At 34.8% G+C, this 21,656-nt stretch overlaps 1 protein-coding gene across 1 annotated transcript in view; it reads right to left on the minus strand.

Annotated features, from left to right (window-relative positions):
• Nucleotides 1-21,656, minus strand: part of LOC149777142 (uncharacterized) — a 263,171-nt gene that overhangs the window by 90,246 nt on the left and 151,269 nt on the right. The window contains exons 14-15 of the mRNA XM_089941376.1: nt 18,442-18,729; nt 10,148-11,859 (exon numbers count right to left, since the gene is read on the minus strand). Coding sequence (XP_089797502.1) covers nt 10,148-11,859; nt 18,442-18,729 — 2,000 coding nt within the window. The remainder of the gene's footprint in view (nt 1-10,147; nt 11,860-18,441; nt 18,730-21,656) is intronic.

Consider the following 21,656-nt stretch of genomic DNA (forward strand, 5'->3'; position numbering starts at 1 on the left):
GCAAAAAAGGGCAAATGCTTTATTTCTCAATTTGCATTGCATAAATAAGCTCATATTTTAAGAGTGTCTGAGTGCTCAATTTAAGCCATGAAGTGTAGAATATCTGAGACCTAAAGTTTCATCGTGTGTGTGTGTGTGTGTGTGTCTGTGTGTCTGTGTGTGTGTGTGTGTGTGTGTGTGTGTGTGTTGGTTTTAAAAACATTTTTAACATATTAATGGCTATATCAGTCCAAAAAAACAAGAGCTAATTGCCTTTGAAGACGTGAAAGTCTTTCAGCACTTTCTTACAACTGTTTTGAACTGAAACATTCCATGGATTGAATTTTTAACAAAATAAATTTTAACAAATTGATCTGAAAGATGAATAATCCATCATCAAAAACAGTCACCAACATTGAAGAAAAGGTTCAAGTTTCCTTTTTTATAATAAGTACAACATTGAAAAGGATAATCATAGAGTAAGATAAGACTGACAATCGAATAGTAAAAGTCGACAAATTACCAACACAATTTGTAGACCTAGTGCTAAAAATATGGCACAAAAAAGTTGCAAGGAGATCATTAGCAAATAAGTGGAGTATCCAGGCTAACCTTTCTTTTGAGCTGAAATATGACACCAAATCTGTGAAGTGCATTCGGCAATTTGCACATGACTTACTTTCCTAATTAATGCAGCCAAAATAATACCAATAAAAGATGGGAATGTGTTTTATCCAATGTACCCCTGCTGTACCCCATTCCAAGATCTAACATGATGTAGTCAACAAAGTAACTATCAAACACCTCTCAAGGTGAGATAGGGGAAAATAAACCTGAAGAAAAAAAAGACTGGCAGTAAGGAATGCAGTTGCCATAGTTACTTATGCTTTTTCCTTCTTCCTATTTGGAACCATTGCCAGGTATATAAGGTCAGAGGTCATTTTTGATACCAAAGTGAAGTTTGTCTCATTTCAGTGCCAATTTTCAGGATATGCCAAGTAGGATATCTTACAGGTGGTGAGCTGCATACAATTGAAGGGGTACAAGTTTTTATTTTATATTATATTGATATGATGAACAAACTACATACACCCTGATCCTCCAGCTCATTGTACACTGACACACCTGGGTCAACACCATTTATCTGACACCACAATTGAACAGTGTAGACACTGATCTGCCAACTCATTGTATACTTACACACCTGGGTCAACACCATTTATTTGACACCACAATTGAACAAACAGCTTAGACACTGATCTGCCTGCTCCTTATACACTAATACACCAGGGTCAACACCATAAGTAGAACAAACATTGTAGACCAGATCTACCTTCTCCTTATACACCAGTACACCATTACCCGACACCATTACTAGAACAAACACTGTAGACCCTGATCTGCCTGCTCCTTACCGGTACACACTAGTACACACGGGTAAATGCCATTACTGTCTATACTTGCTTATAAGTAAAGCCCAACTGCAAATTGCACAGACCCAGATGTTATTGCATAAAGTGCCAGTGGATCAGGGTCTATGCAGTTTATTATGAGTAATCAATAAAACAAACAACACAGACCCTGATCTGCAGGTGCATTATTCTATGGCAGAGCAGGATCTTTGTAATTTGCAGTTTTACTTGACTTATAAGCAAGTACATAGGGTACTGGACACCATTAACTAAACAAAGTGTGTAGACCCTGATCTGTTGGCTCATGATGCAACAAGACATACATATGTACACTGCATGTAGTTAGTTAAATATTACACACTAGCATATACATTTGTTTCTCAAATGTCTTTAACACCCCCAGATTTCCGCTTGGAACATACAGCTGTGACTTTGAAGAGTATTTCACTAATAAAACCAGGGATGCAGTCTAATCAATTTGTCAACAAGTAGGGGTGACTTTATTTTCAGACAAATATATCCTTAGTAAATTGTAGCCAAAATTCTGAAGAAACTGGGGTGGGCTTATCCTAGGATAAATACAGTACCTTTTAGAAATAAATAAATGTCTGCTATACAAAATGCTCTGCATTCTGCCACACATGACATTTCAGCACCGCAGCTTATGTTCATGAAATGGCTCTGCATTCTGCCACACATGACATTTCAACACTGCAGGTTATGATCATTAATAAGAATGAGAAATGCACAGAAAAGGGAAGCATGGAATCGTAGGCTCATGCTCATCATTACAACTCTAGATATCTTTGATCAGATCTAGACAAGACTGAGCCAAGAACTTATAAACCTGGTAAATTCTGGCTGTACCTCTATAGAGGTTTATTAGTTCTGAGTGTGATTTGGACATCAAAGCAGCAATAACTAGTAACTCTGATGCAAGTTCCAGATTTATTCACTGCTATGAATATAAGCATGAGTAGATGCATCAACAAGTCAAAAACTTCTTATTATCCTTGCACTTTTTTAAAAAAAATGGCAGGGATTATGCTACTCTGCCTGTTTATATATGTCTGTCCATCTAGGTGGCTGTTATTAATGTACTGTATGTACTCGCTTATAAGTTGAGTCCAACTGCAAACTGCACAGACCCAGATATGACAGCACATCATGTGCCAGCAGGTCTGGGTCTGTGCAATTTGCCAGGAGTAATCAGTACAACAAAAAACAAAGACCCTGATCTGCAGATGCATTATCCTATGGCAGGTCAGGATCTTGTGGTTTGCAGTTTGACTTGGCTTTTACACAAGTATCTATAGTAGTGTATCTCCTCCTACACCAGTGAAGATACAGACTTGAACCTTTGGGTTATGATCTGGAAGGTAGGTCTATGGATGTGCACAATGGGTTTTAATATTTGTATATGATGCTGTGGTGGAGGTGCCATAGGGGTGGGGATAGTTTTTCAAAATCTAAATTTTTTAAGTGAAGTAGGTGAAGACCTTCAAGTGAGTATGTATAATCATCAATTAGTGGTCTGTTGTTGTTTTGGGGTTTTTGTTGTTGTTGTTGGGTTTAACACCATTTATTCGGTACACGATAGGCTATACAAGGTGGCCAGCATTAATGGTGGAGGAAGAACCCAAGAAATTCCCCCGGAAAGAGCCACCGACCCTTGAGAAGCTACTGGCAAGCTTTCTCACATACCCACACTGACCGAATCCGAGACTCAAACCCATGCAGACAGAGGTGAGATGGCAGTGATCCATAACGGCAAGCGCTTTAGACCACTCGACCACTTGGGGCCCCACTTTGGGGTTTAACACCATTCCTCAGCAGAAGATAGGCTATATATAACAGCCAGTATAATTGGTAGAAGAAGAACCTGGGAAACTCCAGTAACGACCACCAACCCAAGGAAAGCTACTAACAGCTTTCTCACATACCCACATTGGCTAAGCTGAAGACTCAAACCCATGCACACAAAAGTGAGATGGCAGTGACCAGTAACCCTTGGCCCTTAATTACTGGACTATAACATATTTAATGTCTTGTTGGATTACACCCATGGGTATTGCCCCTGGTGATAGATAATGCTTCCCATGGGTCAAAACTTGGACACTGTTGAGATCCACACCCCATAACTATATACAGGTTTGAATGACATGAAATGAAATTAGACATATCACTCATGCCCTTAAAGCAGGGTACCTGCTCCAATGTCTCAATATGGAAAATGTTGAGATCTCCATCCTTTACCTATATATAGGTTTCAAGGACATGAAGAGATGAAAAAAAATACATCTAGTACAGACCCCTGGGATAAGGGACTTGCCCCTGTGTCATAGCTTGGAAACTGGTAATATCCCCATCCTATAACCATACAAAACATTGAAAGAGCATGAGGAGAAAACTACTTGATGAAAGACTTGTGGAGATGAAATCATGTAAATGCCCAATACAGAACACAATTTATGCTCCTAGGGTATGAGATTTGCCCAAGGGTCATAGATTGGAAGCTGTCAGTATGTCCACCCTGTATCTATATACATATTTAATTGGCATGAGGAGAAAACCACACTTGACAAAAGACTTGTGCAGATAAAACTTGGAAAGTATCAAAACACACACACACACACACACACACACACACACGCACACACACACACACACATACACACTAAACAGAGAGAGGCAAATGTATACTTATATAGCCCCATGTCAGGCCCTGGTGTCATAGTTTGGGAAGTATGGTGATATGAAATGGCATTTCACTTATCTATTTCTAGTTTTCTAACCTGTATCTTCAATTAAATCAAAATTCTTACATTTCCAATTTTCTGCTCTATTAGTCATCATATTAAATGAGTAATGTGTATCTCTCTCTCTCCCTCTCTCACACACAGGGGTCCACAGTGGCTGCAAAATGGCCCATCCAAGATCATGCATATTCCACAATTTCTGTGTTATTCTCCAGACAATTTTGTACCCAACAATCATGAACCCAAGATTCATGCCCTATTGTCCTGTAAAAATCCATGTGCACATTGCAAATGACAGAAGGCACCAGATCTGGTATATCAAAGTACATATTTAGTGCTATCATATTTTGTATGCCACTACCGTATATACACACTTCTAAGTCCAGTCCCGCTGCAAAAGTCATTGACCTTGATCTGACATTGCATAATATGCCAGCAGATCTGGGTCTGTGTTCTTTATTCTACTGATTACTCCAAACAAACAGCTTTTATATATATATATATATATATATATATATATATATATATATATATATATATATATATATATATATATATAACTCGTGTGTGTGTTGTTACTTATAAGCAAGTGTATAAAGTATTTCAAGGAGAAGCTGCAGACACTGATGTTCCATTCTAATAAATACATACATAATGCGGGAGAAAGTGATTCAAGACCTAGACTTAGAATATCCACTTTAAACAAGGCATCCATTAGCAAAATTGCAACAATTAACAAGTCATGTTGTTTCAATCCCTCACATCATCCATGTGCAAGATTACCTTGTGAATAGCAAAGCATGACAGTCATGAAGTAAAAATGTACAATGTGTACTCGCTTATGAGACAATTCAACTGTAATCTGACCCCATATCCCAAAAAGTCTGCAAAAGTTTATTTCTTTTGGAACCTACCATACGCTGGGGTGTACTCTGCTAAACAAATCTGTATTTGATGTCTTTAGAGTCATGGCTCCACTTGGGGAAAAAAGAAATAGCTGGCTGGCTGGTTGGCTGGATCGCTCAATCCACAGATTATAAGAGAGACAAAAGTTACTTAAGGGATCGACTCTATTGGCCAAAGATCTCGGATAAGTCTGTTTGTTCATTTTAACTGCTGAATATGGATAACTCCAAAATACAAAATTTCCTAATGTTTGTGTTAACATGATCACAAGATACCATGATTGTAAGAAGACTTCCACTGAAAACCCCTAGTTATAATGACCGTCCATTCAAGCTCCAACAATATTTTCAAGATGGACACCATCGTAACCATACTGGATTGGAAAATTTTTCATTCAGGAGAAATTTAATATCATAAGAAATGTTTTAGTGAAAGAACCCATGTTACTACGGTCAAGTAGCCATAACGAGATTCTCAAAATTGATACCATACTGGTTCTAATAAATGTCATAATGTCATAAGTTATCTTTGGGTCAACTAGATACGAACAGAAGCCATCGGTCAAAACCTCATGCAGCTATTGCATTCCACTTAGGGGAAGTTAAAATAGCAAGATTTTACAGCCAGATTGATATAATATTCATTTATTACCAAATAGACATTATAATTCTTTTACTGAGATATGACCATCCATTTCAAATGAAGCAGCAAAAGCAAGATTTCCGAAATGGTCACTGTGGTGGCCATACTGGATGCCCGCTGTTTCCATTTAGGACCAACTCACTATAGGAAGTCTTTTAATAAAAACTGTGTGTTTATTAAATCAGGAAGGATAGTGATAAAAAAAATATTCAAGATGGCCAATGTATTGGAAATTCAAGTGGCATTGTTTTCATTTAAGACCAACTAGACCTTTAGATGAATATGTGTGTAAAGTTTCATGACAATCCTACAAAATAGTTTCTGAGTAGTGATAACAAATGGAGGAATGACAAGAAAAAAAACCCAAAAAATGATGTCTATAAAACTTTCCATTCAGGAGGAAGTAGTGATAAAATAATGTCTGCACCATTTTTATTAGCACCAATTAGACATCACAAGTCGTTAAGTGAAAACCTGATGAAGATACAATCCTCCATTCAGGAGTAGTAATAACAAGATTTCCAAAATGGTCACTGTGGTTGTCATGCTCGATGTTGTTGGGGTGTTGCATTGTTGTGTTGTCATGCTGGATGTTGTAGGTGTGTTGCATTGTTGTATTGTCATAATGGATGTTGTAAGGGTATTGTATTGTTGTGTTGTCATACTGGATGTTGTAGGGGTGTTGTATTGTTGTGTTGTCATACTGGATGTTGTAGGGGTGTTGCGTTGTTGTGTTGTGATGCTGGATATTGTAGGGGTGTTGTATTGTTGTGTTGTCATACTGAATATTGTTGGGGTGTTGTATTTGTGTTGTCATACTGGATTTTGTAGGGGACTTGTTTTATTGTGTTGTCATACTGGATGTTGTAGGGGACTTGTTTTATTGTGTTGTCATACTGGATGTTGTAGGGGACTTGTTTTATTGTGTTGTCATACTAGATGTTGTAGGGGCATACTATTAATTTAAGATGAACTAACATCATAAGAAGACTTTCAGTGAAAATCCCATGACCATCAAATTTGGAATAGCAATTATAAGATTTTCATATTGGATGTCAGATCACAAGATCAGCTAGTCATCACATGGAGTCTTTTAGTGAAACCTCATTTCAATATGACCATCCATTCTGCCCAAGTATGGACAACAAGGCTGTCAAGATGACTGATGTGGAAGCCATAATGGGACTCCATGGACATGTCTGATGGGCATATTAGGTCTTCTAATGAAAATCCCATGAGGTAAGAATATGTTTGGTGAAGGATATTGCTTATGTAGACAGGAATGGCTTTTCTGGACACTTTACTCATAAATTTGGCCTTTCTAAGAAATATTATTTCAAGTATTGTTAAATTTTTATATTATTCATTGCATCCTGGAAATTGTCTATACAATGATCAAGAATTAAATGGCATGCTGTCAGTTTTGTTATGTTTGAATTAGAGGTATTACCCAAAATTATTACAATAGTCCAGATATGGCCAAATATAACTTTTATAAAAGATGACCTTATACCAAAATGGAAAATGTTTTGATTTTCCTCAGCAGTCACAGATAAGAAATACCTGTTTTTGAATATGTTTCATGTGAATAGACCAAGAAAGGTTGTCATCTACAAATACATTAAGTATTTTGTCATGAGAATGTCATATAAGGTTCACATTTTCAGATAGAATTTTGAGTTTGTCGATACAAACATTTATTCAGGTGGAGAAGACAGAATACAATCAGCACCATTTTCGTTTAGGACCAAACAGATATTATGCCGATATGACCATCCGTTCTGGAGGTGTAGCGACAACAGGATTTTCAAGATGTCTCTCATGGTGGTCAAATTGGATGTCTGAGGCACTAGAGACCATAAGAAGTATTTTAGTGAAAACCCATTGTCAGTATGACCATCTGTTCCAATGCCAGTGTCACTATCCTGCAATAGATGATTTGTTCTTGCAACAGTCTACAGTGTAGTTGTTATATTTATCTACAATGTCTTAAACTTTCAGGATAAATTCTAAATTATAAACTTTTTTGTGTGCTTTCTTTTCATTTAACTGTGAAATTATCAAAGTTTATCAATTCATTAAGTACAATTTCCAAGTGACATTCAGAAAACTGATGAAGACTGACAATTTAGAAACTTTGGCAAGGTAACTGTGGAGATGGTGCTTGGGCTTCTGCAAGTGACACTTTGATTATACAGTTTGTGCAATCTCATTAAAGATTTATTAAACTTTATACAAATAGGTATCATGTGTGTGGCCTGATAACAGGGTGATGGCAACTGCCAAATAAATACCCCCAGTTAAATTTTTATGGGACTCCACTTCAAATCTGTGACTTAAGGGAATTTTCAACCAAAAAAGAAGTGTGTGCTGCCTTTACAGGCTAGGGTCTTAGATCTGACATGCATTGGCAAACAATGCATTAAATGTCACTTAGGAAACAGATCTGGCTTCTGAAGAGGCAAACGCAAATTAAATCCAAAATTTTAAGTAAACACCCAAAAATGACATGAATACCGGTTATTCAGACTTGCATAAAAATGGAAGTAATATATATCTACTAATAAACATCTGGTAAACAGGATTCAATCTAGAGTACGTTTTTATGCCACTGGCACAATAAAAAGTCAATGACCCCTTAGAAAAATCCTACTGTAATAGGGTGTTTAATACAAACTGTGATACTTAAATATGTTGCCACTTTGTACTTGATTTGTAATCCTGGTAAGTTTAATTCAGCTGTGGACACTTGAAAGTTTGAACAGAACTAATATCTTCCAATAACAAGCCAGTATGTTGTACTTTACAGTTTTATCTTTCCTGTATAAACTTTTAAAGAATTTTAACCTCTTTCACTGTCCTATTTTATCTTGTTGTACTCAAGTTTTTTTTATATTTTCTATACATTCATTTTGGAAGGGTTTTAAATCTTCATAAATTGTTGTGTACATACAAACATGCAATGGTATGTGCCTATGGGGAACTTAAATCTCCAACCTTTGCCAATTAACCATGTACATGTAGTTGCTACCATATCATCAGAAAATAGAATAAGAAAAACAATAATTTGTTTACTTGACACCAGTTACAAGTAAATGCTAGATTTTGAAAATTTTTGACAAAATCAACACTAATGAAGTATGATGCAGGATTCCAATATTCCAAGTTTAATTTTTTTTAAACAGATTCAAAGTGATAAAAAGAAAAAAATAAACAATATGTAAGCATAACATTTTCTTTGGCATGCAATATTTTGACTGAAATCAGATACTGGTATATAATTCAAACATAAGCATAAAATTAGCACAAAATTATATTCTAAAATGTTCACAAACACAACAAAAAAAATGTCATTATTTTAAAACAGTTTTGTGTATTTCTATATTAAATATGATTACAACACTTCCAACAAAGACATTTCTCCATGTAGGATTTTGGTTTGAAATAATCTACAAAAATCCCCCTTGAATCCATTCTGGGCATGGTAATGGCAGTCTGCCCCACGCACAACGGTAAACAACTTTTCTGATAACTTTCCTTGACTTTCTGCACAATCATTTACTTTCCTTTGCAATGAAATAAGAAAATAATCAGGTGTGGTCTTTTGTTTGTGAGCCAATGTTGTGGACAGTAATGTGCAACTAAAACAGTGAATTTGTTGCCTACAGTGAATTTGTTGCCTATTTTTCATAGGTTATAAATAAGTGAAGTGCCCAGTTTGATTGAAAGTTCAGAAGTATCCACTGGGATACTGTCCACAGGTGGCATGCCATTCTATTTAAAGCGACATACATGTATACAGAGATGTAGTTTAATGGTAGGCACTTATTTGGAGGGAAAGGGTTAATGACAGAAAATGGAAACAAATTTCACTTGAAAAGAAATATTTAATTTATATTTATTTTTATAGTGTTGCCACCATCAGGCATTATCAACATTTTCACTGATCAAGATTTTGTTATATGTTGTGCTATTAGTTGAGAAAATATTTTACAAAATACATGATTTCTTTTATAAATATGCAAAGTTCATGATGACTTTTCCAACATTCTAAGTTACTGCCAGTTTCAACAATCAAATGAGCCATATACTACACTTTCATTCATACATTTTGATCATTAGTTTATCTTGTTAACTACTGGATCCCAAATATTGCCTTTTCTATAAAAGTAAAATAGGATCCACACATGCCCACCAATAAGAAGTGGATTTCAGAGTTATCCAGGCATTCTAAAACATGGGAGTAGTGTGTGGAGAGAGATACAACAAAAGACAGATGGTCTATTGGTCTTTCCATTCACACCATGAAACCAACATGGCTCAATCTGCATTTACCTTACTGATCAAACATTACCAAACTTTCCATTTGGAAAAATCAGGAATTCTTGGAAGCTATTACCTGTTTTCCAGTATAAATGTAATCCTGGCTGAGTTAAAAAAAATACTGACCTGAGATTTCTGAGCAGTAAGGTCAAGGGCAACACCTTCCACTGGTGTCCATGAATCTGTGACTGGTACACTCTGACTGCAGCTAACACTGACTCTTGATTCACTTAGATTATCCTTGAAACTTCCAGATCTGCTCAGGTCGATGGCTTTGGCTATCACTGAGAATGGCTCTTTTTTTTCTAATGTTTCTTCGGAACTAGCAGTTAATGGTTTAAAATTTCTCTTCTTGAATGTGAAAGGAATATTATCCTCTGTTGGTTTAATTTCAATCTTCTCCCGACCTGAATCTGTGCTCTCCTTTTTTGATTCAGTTTTAGTTTGAACACGTGTATTAGTATTTACAATGTTTTTACTGGGTTTCTCCACCTGTAACACCAATCGAGCACTTTCACTTCTGTTAAGTTTTGTCTCCTTTTTCTGATTTGAACCATCAATTTCCTTGCGTGGTACATTTCCACCCTCAACTCGTTTTAATTTCATTCCCACCCAAGAAGGAGTTTCACTGGTTTGACTGACTTTAACACTTTGACTACGTTTAACATTCACTTGTGAAGTGCTTTTTGGAAGTGCTGTGCCAGTTCCATCAAACTTTTGACCAGTAGTAGACTGGTCATCTGTTATGGTAGACTTGGCATCAAAGGAGTTTCTTGGTGAAAGTCTGTCTGAAGATGAACTTCTTCTTCTAATGGCCCGCCTTTGTGATGACGCTTGTTCACGCGAAGGAACTGCAGCTGAAACATAGTTAAGTTTGTCTGAAAATCTCTTAGTTGATATTGATAAAGGTATCATTTCCTTTTTAGATTCAATTGCTGATCCTGATGAATTGGAAGACCTGCTGACTAAATGTTCAACTGAGCCTAAAACTGATTCAGAGATAAAATTATTTCCATCTCTTTCATTTACTGTAGTGTCTCTTCTATTACTACTACTTGCACTGTGAGCTAAAGAGCTTTCACTTGCTTGTTTGTTGTCAATGGGCAAGTTATCAATGCCAGACCGCCATGAATATTTCCGTGGCCTTAGTGAACCAGAATCCATCTCTTTTGTAACACCAACTTGTGCATTTTCATTTCTATCTGAATGCTTGCAAGGCACTGATGAGTCACCTTCTATCTCCTTTCTCACATCAAATTTAGTATGTTCATTTCCATCTGAATATTTCTGTTTCCATGATACGCCATTTTCCACCGCTTTTCTCACATCAGGTCTTGCATCATCATTTCCAACTAACTGCTTTTGTGGCTGTGAGAAGTCATTTTCCACTTCATTACTGACATGAACTTTTTCATTATCATTTACACATGTATATTTTTGTATCCTCAAAGAGCTTCCATCCATCTCCTTTCCCATATCAAGTCTTGCATGTTCCATTCCATCCAATTGCACAATATTCTTGTTATGGTCTAAATCAGGCACTTTACTTTTTACACTCTCCACACTGACTGTGTCAACTGATCTCTGCTTCGACTCGGGCTTATAACTTTCACTTCGCTTTAATCTGGAACCCTTTATACCTTCTCGGTCTACTGACTTTAAACTAGACTGTCTGACCAACATAACTTTTGTTGCTAATGATTTGACTTGAACTAATGAATGTTTATGGTCCCCTTCAAATGAGGCAGGAAAATGAGTATTTCTTTTGTCACTGGCACTGATGTCTTCCTGAATGACTGGACTGGCCTCCTGAGGACATCTATCCATGTTAATGGCATCTATAAAAAAAGATTTTAAAATTTCAAAATCAAAACATTTATAGTCTGTATATTAATTCCTTATGATGTCTGTTATGTAAATGCTGTAGTTTTCAAATAAGAAGAAAAGAAACCCAAAGAAGCAGCAGTTTGTCCATGAAGTTGGTACCATCAGAACTGCTGTACATGATCATCTCAGTGTATGCAGATTATGCTGTTACAGCTTAATCAGTAACGTGAACAGTGACTGTAAAAAGACTATTACTGAAGCTAGCCTGTGGGCCTCAAATGCAAGATATTAATTTTACAACTGATCTTCACACAGACGTTTGAATGGCTTGGTTGGTATTTCAGCAGGATGAACAATAATATTGTTTGAAGCTTCTCTTTCTCTCATATGTTTCAACAAATATATGATTAAATATCATTTACATACATGGAGAAGTTGTTTGCTGTTGTTATTGTTGTTTGTTTGGGCTTAACACCATTTTTCAGCAAATGATAGGCTACACATAGCACCTGGGAAAAGCCATGGAAGAACCAATGACCCTTGGAGAAGTAATACATGAATTCCTCCAATAAGAATGGGATTAAACAAAATTCCAAATGTAAAGCATTTGTAATGGTTAAATGCAAGATGAATTTCATAATCAATTTTTATCTATGGTGTCTTCATAATATCTATTAGATAAAAGGGCAAATATTAATGATGAGAACTGATCATGGAGTTTAGGATGAGTATGCAGATGAAAAACATTAACAAAAAACCTTCACAAACTTCTAAAGCTGCAAGCACTGGTAAAGGGACTGCAATGTCATAATTTCCATCAGAGGACTCTACAAAGATAATGAGGCCCAACCTTGACCTTTAAGTTGGAAACCCCAATGTGGTGCATTACATGCTTTCTAATGATGACATTCATCCCTTAATCTGAATAGAGCAGAAATTAAAGAGTGACGGAAAAGTTAATCATTAAGCTTGGTACTGAAGATAGGAACCACCATGTGGCATGTGACATGGCTATTATTGATTTATATTATGGAAACCATGTTACATCCCTTAATCTAAAATACCCTAAAAGTTGTAGAGCAAAAATGAAAATGTGATGGAAAATTAAAATACTGACCTATGACTTGGATCCCTGAGAAAGGACACCTGATGTCATACAGGACATACTTTCTTGTGATAATGAATAGGTATACAGTGTTTCATCTTGTGATAATGTATAAGGTATACAATGTTTCATCTTGTGATAATATATAGGTATGCAATGTTTCATCTTGTGATAATGAATAGATATACAGTGTTTCATCTTGTGATAATGTATAGGTATGCAATGTTTCATCTTGTGATGATGTATGGGTATACACTGTTTCATCTTGTGATAATGTATAGGTATGCAATGTTTCATCTTGTGATAATGTATAGGAATACAATGTTTCATCTTGTGATAATGTATAGGTATACAATGTTTCATCTTGTGATAATGTATGGGTATACACTGTTTCACCTTGTGATAATGTAAAGGTATGCAATGTTTCATCTTGTGATAATGTATGGGTATACACTGTTTCATCTTGTGATAATGTATAGGTATGCAATGTTTCATCTTGTGATAATGTATAGGCATACACTGTTTCAACTTGTGATAATGTATGGGTATACACTGTTTCACCTTGTGATAATGTATAGGTATACAATGTTTCATCTTGTGATAATGTATGGGTATACACTGTTTCATCTTGTGATAATGTATAGGTATACAATGTTTCATCTTGTGATAATGTATGGGTATACACTGTTTCACCTTGTGATAATGTATGGGTATACACTGTTTCATCTTGTGATAATGTATAGGTATACAATGTTTCATCTTGTGATAATGTATAGGTATACAATGTTTCAACTTGTGATAATGTATAGGTATACAATGTTTCATCTTGTGATAATGTATGGGTATACACTGTTTCATCTTGTGATAATGTATAGGTATGCAATGTTTCATCTTGTGATAATGTATAGGTATGCAATGTTTCAACTTGTGATAATGTATAGGTATGCAATGTTTCATCTTGTGATAATGTATAGGTATGCACTGTTTCATCTTGTGATAATGTAAAAGTATGCAATGTTTCATCTTGTGATAATGTATAGGTATACAATGTTTCATCTTGTGATAATGTATAGGTATGCAATGTTTCATCTTGTGATAATGTATAGGTATGCAATGTTTCATCTTGTGATAATGTAAAAGTATGCAATGTTTCATCTTGTGATAATGTATAGGTATACAATGTTTCATCTTGTGATAATGTATAGGTATACAATGTTTCATCTTGTGATAATGTAAAGGTATGCAATGTTTCATCTTGTGATAATGTATGGGTATACACTGTTTCATCTTGTGATAATGTAAAAGTATGCAATGTTTCATCTTGTGATAATGTATAGGTATACAATGTTTCATCTTGTGATAATGTATGGGTATACAATGTTTCATCTTGTGATAATGTATGGGTATACACTGTTTCATCTTGTGATAATGTATAGGTATACAATGTTTCATCTTGTGATAATGTATGGGTATACAATGTTTCATCTTGTGATAATGTATAGGTATGCAATGTTTCATCTTGTGATAATGTATAGGTATACAATGTTTCATCTTGTGATAATGTATAGGTATACAATGTTTCATCTTGTGATAATGTATGGGTATACAATGTTTTATCTTCTGATAATGTATTGGTATACAATGTTTCATCTTGTGATAATGTAAAGGTATGCAATGTTTCATCTTGTGATAATGTATGGGTATACACTGTTTCATCTTGTGATAATGTAAAAGTATGCAATGTTTCATCTTGTGATAATGTATAGGTATACACTGTTTCATCTTGTGATAATGTATAGGTGGTATACAATGCTTCATCTTGTGATAATGTATAGGTATACAATGTTTCATCTTGTGATAATGTATAGGTGGTATACAATGCTTCATCTTGTGATAATGTATAGGTATACAATGTTTCATCTTGTGATAATGTATGGGTATACACTGTTTCATCTTGTGATAATGTAAAAGTATGCAATGTTTCATCTTGTGATAATGTATAGGTATACACTGTTTCATCTTGTGATAATGTATAGGTATGCAATGTTTCATCTTGTGATAATGTATAGGCATACAATGTTTCATCTTGTGATAATGTATAGGCATACAATGTTTTATCCCTTAATCTGAAATAGCTTCTAAGTATGAAGGAAAACTTAAAATATAGAGCCATGACTTTGACCGTGAAGATAATACCACAAAAGTGGCATGTTACACACTTCATGATGTGTAAGTATACAAAGTTTTTATTACCAAATCTAAAATGAAAGTTACCATGCAGAAATGAAAGTATATATAACTGACAAATACAGAAATGGGTATACATTTCAATGCCCATAGACAGAAATGCTACTATTTGCCATACTTTTGAGGGAATACTGGTAAAACAAGCTTACATCCATGCATGACCAATCCAAATGGAAACTTGTAAAATAATGTGATGTGATGTGATTTGGATTTTTAACGTAGCTTTAACAATTTTCCGGTCATATCGCTACGATGTCTGCTATGTGGCAGTTTATAGTGATGTCTAGCACTGGGGCATCATGCCGCAGACATGTAGCATGATGTCCCACCCAGTCACATTATCCTGACACCGGGCCGACCAGTCCTAACACTAACCTCTTAATGCTGAGTGCCAAGCGAAGCAGCTGTTAGTACCATTTTTGTAAGTCTTTGGTATGACTCGGCCAGGGATCGAACCCACAACCTCCCGCATCTGAGGCGGACGCTCTAACCACTAGGCCACCGGAGCGGTTTTGTAAAATGATAACAATGACTTATTTTTGAGAAAATTTCCCTTGTAGGTGTCTACTGTAAAGCTCTGGCCCAGTGCAATCTGCCTGTTTACATCCAGAACCTATGTGGCAACAGCAATGAAATTAAAATTGTCTTAGGTTTGAGTCTAATATTGCAAACAATTTGTTAATTTTTTCTAATAAATAATTTTCAAATGATCAGTAATCTTCATTCTTTTAAATAAAGTATTTTAATACACCCATACACATAAGCTGGTTCCAGTGCTCATAAAATAATTACATGCATGTGAGCCAAATTTAAATTTTATTTTTAAATTATAATTATTCACTAAAACAGCAGTTGCCCTTGAAACAAATGCAATAATATAATTGAATCACAGTTTTGGTTTTGAAGATATAGAGTAATTTATTTTAATTTGGATGATGCTGTAATTTTTATAACAGAAAAGAAAATATTTCCCAAGAAACTTCTTGATATACATAAAAAGAAGAATTCTGGTTCCCATGACAATATGCAACATATAACCTAAGTTAAATGAAATACATTGCAAAGTGGACACAACTATGACAAAGGGTTGTAAAATGGAATCGTTATATATGTTCCTAGTTGATATAAACTATTAAAAACTGGTGGAAACTTAATAAAATTACTTCATGTCCGGTCGTGCTTTCTTAAAGTTGGTAGCAGTTGCCTCCCTTCCTTTAGAGAGATATATCTTGTTAATATCAGTGCAGAAAGTATGCATATAAAGTGATTGTCACAGAAAGGGAAAGAAAAATCTTGGAACCCATTTCTCAATCTTTACTGACTTTAATTTTCACCATCTCCAGAAACCAAAGAGTCAATTTTGGTGTCAGTGAAATTCAAAGTTGCATAAATTTTTATGAATTTTCAAAGGATGATGTTTTCTTTACCCATTATGTCATTAGCACTGAGGCAGCGAGAAATCTACCCATAATAAATCTGGCAAACTTTCAAAATATGGATGAAAATTATGGCAAAATGGGAAAAAAATGATCATAAACGAATTGTCAGGTTACAGAAGGAAGATATTAAACTTAAAAAATAGTGATCACATGACTTTATTTAGCGGTCCAGCTTTGTCTGGGTGCATGTACTCAGTTGGTCAAAATGGTAGATTTCAAGATTGTTTACAAATATTTGCATAAAAGTTTTACATTCTTCCTTCCTAAACTTATTTAAATTGCAGCTGTCTTATTTTAATTTTGATAGTCAAGATTTGCTAGTCATACTTTATATTTTCTAATTTATGACAAACACATTTTTGTAGACAATTATTATTTAATAATGCTGGTGAGAAAAGGAACTACACTTCATTTCATTATGCTATTAAAGGATACCAGTTTTTAAAACCCAGTGTGACTAAAACTTTGTGCTGCAATTTAAACGGTCATAGATTTACACAACAGACAACTTATTCCCAAAACTATAAACAAATTCACCCTAACTGATAAAATGGATGAGAAAGGGGTTGGTCATATTTTATCCAGATCCTTTACCACTTGCTGTAGAGCACAAATTGCTACGGGGCACACACTGCTACAGGGCACAAATTGATATGGGGCATAAATTGCCACAGGGCACAAATTGGGAGAGGACACAAATTGCTACAGGGCACAAACTGCTTGCAGCAGAAATTGCTAGAGGGAACAAATTGCTACAAGGCACAAAGAACTATTGACTCACAGACTGTAATGTTACTGTTTGTTCAAATAACTAGACTTTTTTGGTAAGACCAGCAAGACATGCTGGTAGTATATACATAAACAATCCATACGGAAAGTATATGCTACATGGCTAGTTTATAGAAAATCTTTGCTCGTAGGTGCCCAGTATAAAAATCTGCCTATGTTAGATCTCCCCATTTACATACAATAGTACCCATGTAGCAACAGTGATAAACTGAGAATAGTTTTAGGTTCAAGCCTACTATTGCATGCAACAGGCTTCCTCAGAAAAACTTTCTTGCAGCAATTATTTTCAGCCAATCGGCAATCTTCAAACTTTTAAATATGATATTTAATACACCACCACACAATGGCTGTTTCCATAGCTCATAAAATAATTAGTTGCCTGTGACCAAACATTACGTCCATCATTCTCTGAAAAAAAGTTGGGGACAAATCACCAACCACCAATGTCTAAAAACTTGTGGTACATTCAATGACACGGAAAATTTCCATGTGTCCAAAAATCCTAGGGCAAAGTCATATTATATGGCACACTAGATGGTTTGGTTTGGTTTGGTGCCTTATGGCATTGAAACAGGTTATTTAGTGCCAAGGCAACTGGAGTAAAGTGGCTTGCCCAAGAACACACCATGGTAGCTGGCCCATAGTAGGCTCTGAACCTGCATTCTTTTGGTCACGGGTCCAGAATGTTAACCACTGAGCCACTGCGGCTCCCTTCTTCCAATTCACAAGTTATGGAATGAGCACAGAAAGTATATAGACAAATGGATAAAACATTCCAGGACATTATTCCACCATCTCTTCAAGATCAGCACTCTGTATATAAATTTTTTGTGATACCAAAACTGTCTGCAACCAATCATGCAACATATTTAAGGCATTCAATTTCATGCTGAAGTCATGTCATATTATTTGCTTGGCCTTATTTTTTTCTTAAGTGTTCCAGAATCCTCTATTTTTAAAGAAAATTGTTGAGTTCAAATATAGCTGAAATGAAAACCCAGAACTTACTGTACCTTTGACAATGACGTGACATGAGGTAGAGGTTTCTCCCTGGGAATTTCTGGCGACACATTCATAGCAACCACTGTCTGCAGGACAGGCATGTATTATTTCCAGCTTAGCTCTTCCCTTCTCAAAGCTCTGATGAGAATCTTTTTTATTTCTAATTAGATGGCGATCCATTCGCCAAAATACTGTAGGTTGTGGGTTTCCCTTTATTCCACATTCCAGGATGACAGATTTTCCACAATCCACTTCTACATCACACAGGGGCTCAGACACTGATGGGGGCTGCTTCAGTTCTATAAAGTAATAGCTTTTGTAGATTTCCATCTTGGAAATTATACTTGATTTATATGCACACATTAGCATTTTCAACACCAGTGTGATAATAACTTTAACATTTTAGATCTTTGCCTGTTCTCACTAATTTCATCTGGCAGCGAATAATTGTCAATTATGTCCTAAATTCTATCTGAAGCAAACATGCAACACTTACAAGGCTAAATGTTATAATAAAAAGCTTTAAAAAACACAAAACAACAATGCTATCTATCATAGACAGTTCTAATTCTTTTAGTCCAGAGTCATGCCACAAAAAAATGTTTTCAATATTGTGCAAAAAAAAAAAAAAGGTTCAAAATTATTGGAGAAGTAAACACACTACCGGTAAATATTGTTCCACCAAATAAAAGCAACCAGTACCTCTGTTTTACCTTCTCCCATATATTTTACCAAAATCAAATACTCTCCACTATTTCTACTTGGTGTTAAATGGAATCAATTGTATCCAACAAATTCCACTGATACCAAACCTTCATTTTCAATTTCACCCAATTTTTTTTATTTACTTTCTCTAATCTGTACCATAAAGCACACTGTTATTAATACATATCCAATATATAATCCAGCATTAGTTTTCTACTTTAATCCACCTTACAGATTGTGCATTTAGTTAACCCAACATTCCAATATTGAAATTTCACTGAGTACTGCAAAGTTGTACTTTATTATTTAAAAAGGGTAATTACCAATACAGGTTGTATTTGTAATATTAGATGTCTTCGCACTAAAGAGGTCTCAGTGCTTATCAATACATATTTAAAAAGGGTAATTACCAATACAGGTTGTATTTGTAATATTAGACGTCTTCACACTAAAGAGGTCTCAGTGCTTATCAATACATATTTAAAAAGGGTAATTACCAATACAGGTTGTATTTGTAATATTAGACGTCTTCGCACTAAACAGGTCTCAGTGCTTATCAATACATACCGAATTAAACCTCCAACATGATTAGAATATAACTGTATGATAATGACGTAGTACAGAAGATAATATTCTCAAGTTCCCTCCAAAACTATAGGTTTCTAAAGGCAAAAAAAAACCAGCATATATGTATTTCTGGTTTAGTAAAGTTTACAGCCAAATGACTCACATGAATTAATACTTTTCATGTGGTACCAATTATCATGGAGTTTGTGGTTGCGATGAACTAGGCATTTTTTTAAAGAACCAATGAACAATAATTTTTCAATGGAAATAAGTGGGATTCATATCCAATGCACACATTTTAATGCCACCTCCCATCCCCCTTTTCTTTACTCAAACAAATCATATTAATTCTCACAAAATTGAATGAATTTACAGAAGTAATTTTTTTATACTGGCTTTCAAGTTTTATAAGAAATTGGGAGTGTGAATATTTCTGATGAGAAGAAATTTCCAATCTTGGTCAAATTATTGTACTAAATCTGCAGCCTAAAAATTTCCTCCACTAAAATTCAGCACTTTTACAGTAAAAACTGTATTTTCTGTGTATAGCCCAACTGTGAACAAGATAGATCCAGATTTTGTAGTGCATAAAAAAATCTGGTAGATTAGGGTCAACACTGATTGCTAAGAATCATTGGTGTACTGCATAGAACCTGATTTGCCTAAATGTTATGCCATGACAGATGTGTCTTGTGTACACTTCAATATGCCATGACAGATGTCTTTTTATGAGCAGTTAAATATGCCATGACAGTTGGGTATTGTGTACAATTATATATGCCATGACATTTGGGTATTGTGTACAATTAAATATGCCATAACAGATGTGTCTTGTATATAGCTAAAAATGCCATGACAGAAGTGTCTTATATACAGTTAAATATACCATGACAGAAGTGTCTTATATACTGTTAAATATGCCATGACAGAAGTGTCTTATATACAGTTAAAAATGCTATGACACAAGTGTCTTATATACAACTAAAAATGTCATGAAAGAAGTGTCTTATATACAGCTAAAAATGCCATGACAGAAGTGTCTTATATACAGTTAAAAATGCAGTGACAGAAGTGTCTTATATACAGCTAAAAATGCCATGACAGAAGTGTCTTGTATTGACATTTATCATGGTAAAACTCAGCTGCACATGAGTACGACAAAAAGTACTGAAAATATTAAATTTTGGAGGTAAAGGACTGAAAAAAGCCAAAATATACTGAGAAATTATCTTTTAGAAAGAAAAAAAATATGGATATAGGTTAAAGGAGGTCTTCTAATTTACTTCAGTTATTCTAATTTACATTAATTTGTGTAATTTACTATAGTTCTTCTAATTTAACACAGTTCTTCAAATTACCTTAGTTTTTCTAATTTACCTTTCTTCTGATATATAAGTCCTAAAATATTTACTTTGCAGGGAAGATTCTGCATACTGTATGCATTTTGATTAATATAATTAAATTAGGAAAATATGATATAAAAAAACCCATCTAATTCAAAATATATTTCTTGATCTAATAATCTCAAATATAGAGTACAGGTATGAATAATATTTACAAAATGGGGGTTTCAATAGGATCATAACAATTGTTAAGGACCTTGTATGGATTACACATTATTCCAAGCCTGTGGTGGTGTCAAAATAAATTTTAATATTGACATGCTTAAATTAAGTATCCTAAAATATAAATAAATATTTCGAGCATTGAACTAAACTGTACGTAAAACTGGGCATAAAGAAAGATCTTTGTTTTCTTTGAAGCACTGAATAACAATATTTCTTACATCACATTAATCTGATTAGATTCAAAACTACATTAGTCCATAGAAAGGTTAAAATAGAACTGTTTTTCTGAAGGCTTCATGGTGGACAATAGTGGTTTTAATAGTCAAGATTCTAATGTCGTTAAATTAATTCTGGAGACTAATATGGGAATACTGTAAATTTTAGAT

The sequence above is a fragment of the Sinohyriopsis cumingii genome, chromosome 18, assembly GCF_028554795.1.
Source record: "Sinohyriopsis cumingii isolate HCF-2022 chromosome 18, ASM2855479v2, whole genome shotgun sequence".
Taxonomy (NCBI): domain Eukaryota; kingdom Metazoa; phylum Mollusca; class Bivalvia; order Unionida; family Unionidae; genus Sinohyriopsis; species Sinohyriopsis cumingii.